Here is a 5,000-nt window from a genome sequence, read left to right as displayed (position 1 = left end):
TGACTCAATACACAGACGGACTCTGACGGGGTGTTTCTCAATACGCACTCTACCGTGCTCTGAATGTTTCAAAGTAGACTACCGTGCTCTGATTTTTCTCAGCACTCTACACTCTGACAATTGTCCAAATCAAAGTAGGCACTTTTTTAGATCCATACATCATTTACATATTTGGAATTTGCATTTCAACATTTCAACCACGTAAAAAAAACCAACGACAACGTTTCTTGAAAAACATTGTCAGACATTATTTGGGGCAGCAGGTAGCCTTGTGGTTAGAACGAAAGGTTGCTGGATCGAATCCCCGAGCTGACAATGTAAAAATCGGTCATTCTGACCCTCTGAACAAGGCAGTTCATCCACTGTTCCTAGGCCGTCATTGTAAATAAGAATTTGTTCTTAACGGCCTTGCCTAGGTTAAATAAAGGTAAAAAATTTGAGCTGAAGCGAGAGAAAATATATTCTGACTTCAGAATGAATGTTGCCCATTCACATCTCATATTGTTGCCTGACTACAATATTGTATCTTGATACCTGATCATTTTGGTATGTTTGCCTGCCTACAATAACCACTGTCGTGTGTGGACATGCTAATCGAAGCCCATACACACAATACCTCATAATGACAAAGTGAAAACAGTTTTTTTTTATGTTTGCAAATGTATAAATAATAAAAATAGAAATACCTTAATACCTATAGACCCTTTGCTATGAGACTCGAAATTTAGCTCAAGTGCATCCTGTTTCCATTGATCATCCTTGAGATTTTTGATTGGAGTCCACCTGTGGTAAATTCAATTGATTGGACATGATTTGGAAAGGTGCACACCTTTAAAGGTGACACAGTTGACAGTTTGGAACCACCAAAACTCTTCCTAGAGCTGGTCACCTGTTCAAACTGAGCAATTGGGGGAGATGTTAGGGAGGTGATAAAGAACCCGATGGTCACTCTGACAGAGCTCCAGAGTTCCTCTGTGGGAGAAACTTCCAGAAGGATAACCATCTCTACAGCACTCCACCAATCAGGCCTTTATGGTAGAGTGGCCAGACGGAAGCCACTCCTCAGTAAAAGGCACAAACAGCCCGCTTGGAGTTTGCCAAAAGGCACCTAGACTCTCAGACCATGAGAAACAAGATTCTGAATTGGCCTGAATGCCAAGGGTTACGTCTGGAGGAAACCTGGTACCATTGCTACGGTGAAGCATGGTGGTGGCAGTATCATGCTGTGGGATATTTTTTAGCAGCATGGACTGGGAGACTAGTCAGGATTGAGGGAAAGATGAACAGAGAAAAGTACAGAGAGATCCTTGATGAAAACCTGCTCCAGAGTGCTCAGGACCTCAGACTAGGGGCAAAGGTTCACCTTCCAACAGGACAATGATCTTAAGCACACAGCCAAGAGGAGGAGTGGCTTCGGCACAAGTCTCTGAATGTACCTGAGTGGCCCAGCCAGAGGCCGGACTTGAACCCAATCTAACACCTCTGGAGAGACCTGAAAATAGCTGTGCAGCGACGCTCCCCACCCAACCTGACAGAGCTTGAGAGGATCTCTGCAGAGAAGAATGGGAGAAACTCCCCAAATACAGGTGTGCCAAGCTTGTAGCGTCATTCCCAAGAAGACCTGAGGCTGTAATCGCTGCCAAAGGTGCTTCAACAAAGTACTGAGTAAAGGGTCTGAAAATGTATTAAAAAAACAGATTTTCCTTTGTCATTATGGGGTGAAGTGTTTAGAAAATAATTGAATATTCTACAAATAAACACTATGGTGCAACTCCATATTAAGAAGGCATTTTTATAATGTTTTGGAAAAAGATTTTTAGAATTTTCTTCTCAATTCAGAACCTAAAATAACATTTATAAACATTAAACTCAGTCAGGGTTTCAACTTAGTTAGAATAGTAGAATACCCAAGCTGTATTCTCTAAATGTCGCTGTGCATCTGCAGTTTATTTCTTCTCTTGTCAGTCAGTCATTGACAGTCACTCAATTAGCCCACGTTAGCTCAAATGTTTTAGATTGGTAAATTAATCTAGCGGCCTGCTATCTAAATGTAGTAATCAGGGTCAAATTACCAGCTGCCCCCCCCCGATTGATTTTGTTAGTCAGTCTTACTCAGATATCATATTAAATAATAAAACATTTCTCTCCACCGTATGGCAAAAATATGTAGAATTGCATGAAATTAGTTCTATGTTGCAAAATCTTCTTTCCACCCCGTGGCAACTGTGGCCCCTCATGATGAGCTCAGATTTCTAGATTCCTAGATTTCTAGTGGCCCCCACCCCCATCAAAATGGCCAATCCCTGCCTTAGATTTACCAAATATGACAACAGTTTAAGCATATGTTGCAGGACAGTGAATATATATAATATATATATATATATATATTTTAATATTGACCCCAAAAAATGATCATAAGTCAGTGATGGAGTTGCCAACAAATAATTAAAACAGACATATTTTTGCCTACACAAATGAAAGTTCAATAGAAAATATTTATAAAATATAGAAAATTATTCACTTGAAAATCCCCAATAAAAACCATAACCATCAGATCTTTCAGCACTCTGACCGAGTTTACTTTTTACCGAGTTGACAAATATTTAATTTTTCTTCTCCCTTCAAGGGGCAAACAGTAGACATTTAGTCTCCCTTCAAGTGGCATAAACAGTAGACATTTAGTCTCCCTTCAAGTGGCATAAACAGTAGACATTTAGTCTCCCTTCAAGTGGCATAAACAGTAGACATTTAGTCTCCCTTCAAGTGGCATAAACAGTAGACATTTAGTCTCCCTTCAAGTGGCATAAACAGTAGACATTTAGTCTCCCTTCAAGTGGCATAAACAGTAGACATTTAGTCTCCTTCAAGTGGCATAAACAGTAGACATTTAGTCTCCTTCAAGTGGCATAAACAGTAGACATTTAGTCTCCCTTCAAGTGGCATAAACAGTAGACATTTAGTCTCCTTCAAGTGGCATAAACAGTAGACATTTAGTCTCCCTTCAAGTGGCATAAACAGTAGACATTTAGTCTCCCTTCAAGTGGCATAAACAGTAGACATTTAGTCTCCCTTCAAGTGGCATAAACAGTAGACATTTAGTCTCCCTTCAAGTGGCATAAACAGTAGACATTTAGTCTCCCTTCAAGTGGCATAAACAGTAGACATTTAGTCTCCCTTCAAGTGGCATAAACAGTAGACATTTAGTCTCCCTTCAAGTGGCATAAACAGTAGACATTTAGTCTTTCAGTCATAAACCATTTAGTCTCCCTTCAAGTGGCATAAACAGTAGACATTTAGTCTCCCTTCAAGTGGCATAAACAGTAGACATTTAGTCTCCCTTCAAGTGGTATACACAGTAGACATTTAGTTTTTCCTCAGTTGATGTATAACTCTAAAACCTAATTAAAAGAAACATATTTTAACCAAAATTCACATCTTAATCTATCAGGGAGATGGAGCTGACAGTTTATGGTTGTGACCACGGTGATTCCAATATCGTTTGTTTAACAGTAGAGAACATTCCAGACCATGAGGGGTCTTATTGCACTAGATGTAATGAGGACATGAATAAGGGGTCCTTATGGTATAGGTGACCCTAAACATTCCTGATTCATTTAAGATTTTAGACCAATCTGACTGTTCACAAAATGTCCAGAAATATCTTTTAGGAATCAAAGTTTTGAGAGAAATATTCTTTAAAAATAACTTTTGGAAGATATATCCTTTTATATAAAATCATTTTCCAGTTCATATCCATTATTGTTTCTTTCATTTTAAACACTTTTGTTTTTTTAAGAGTTTGTTCCGAACAAGGGCATTTCTGGGCATAGAGCCGAACATTTTTTCCCCTTATAAAATTCCCACAAATACATTTTTTTTTTAAAGCTCAAATAACGCAACAACAACAAACAGAAGTTTCCCTGACGGACTTTCCCGACTTCCAAGAAATCCCCGATTCACTGTAAAAGCAAAGACCTCCAAGTGTATCTAGAACATAAAGCTGTGTGCATCTGAATAAGAAGCCTGCAGACCAATATCAGAAGCCAGTCTAAAGCTTAAGTTATACCCCAACCCAAGAACTACAATTAGCTAAGGCAAAATACCCATCCTGCATTGCTGAGTAGCAAAGAAATGTGCAGCCACACAAGTTGTAACTCGATGCAAACGACACAGGGTGGGCATCTTGCGTTAAGTACTGCAACAGGGTATACATTTGGTTTACATACAAGGATGGTTAATGGATTATATTGAAACGGTCCACAGCGGTTTAAGGTGGTGCTAAGGTTAGTGAAAGCATATTAGTGGGTCTTACTGAACAAATTAATCCCTTGCCTTGTCCCTTGGTTGATGCTGCTCACAGAACTACCTGTAGAAGGAAAGGGAAGAGGGGAGGGGAGAAGAGGAGGGGAGAGGAGAGGAGAGGAGAGGAGGGGAGGGGGGAGAGGAGAGGGGAGGGGAGAAGAGGAGGGGAGAGGAGGGGAGAGGAGAGGAGAGGAGAGGAGACACATTACAGGTCAGACTGGGATGTCTATGTCACAAAATGGCTGATATTCAGTCAGCATCATTATGACATGGTAATAAGAGATTACAAAGGGGGTTATACATGCTCTATACAAGTCTTATAATACATTATAACCATGTCATTTTCACTGATTTTAATACAACAGATCCCAATGATCTGAGATGCTGATCCACACATCCTGTCTGGTTGTCCATTGTGCTGTACGGCCAGACGGGGACATCCTGTCTGGTTGTCCATTGTGCTGTACGGCCAGACGGGGACATCCTGTCTGGTTGTCCATTGTGCTGTACGGCCAGACGGGGACATCCTGTCTGGTTGTCCATTGTGCTGTACGGCCAGATGGGGACATGGTCTGGACTGGAGGTGTAGTCTGTCCTCGCCTAGCTGCTAGCTAGCTAATTACTGGCTAATAACCAATTACTGGTGCACTGCAACATTTCTGGACAGTTAGCAACATAGTTCAGAGACATTAAGTTCC

At 40.6% G+C, this 5,000-nt stretch overlaps 1 protein-coding gene across 7 annotated transcripts in view; it reads right to left on the bottom strand.

The window, feature by feature from the left end:
* smoc1 (SPARC related modular calcium binding 1) overlaps positions 1–5,000 on the bottom strand; it is a 573,206-nt gene that overhangs the window by 411,210 nt on the left and 156,996 nt on the right. For 6 of the 7 annotated variants that reach the window (XM_065004416.1, XM_065004420.1, XM_065004418.1 and 3 more), the window contains one exon: positions 4,333–4,366. In XM_065004416.1, coding sequence (XP_064860488.1) covers positions 4,333–4,366 — 34 coding nt within the window. Of the gene's footprint in view, positions 1–4,312; positions 4,367–5,000 lie in introns of all 7 variants that reach the window. The other variant, XM_065004417.1, reaches the window with a different exon arrangement.

Source organism: Oncorhynchus nerka, linkage group LG18 (genome assembly GCF_034236695.1).
Source record: "Oncorhynchus nerka isolate Pitt River linkage group LG18, Oner_Uvic_2.0, whole genome shotgun sequence".
Classification (NCBI taxonomy): domain Eukaryota; kingdom Metazoa; phylum Chordata; class Actinopteri; order Salmoniformes; family Salmonidae; genus Oncorhynchus; species Oncorhynchus nerka.
The sequence above is the reverse complement of the archived record's forward strand: the minus strand, read 5'-3'. Positions and strand labels throughout refer to the sequence as shown.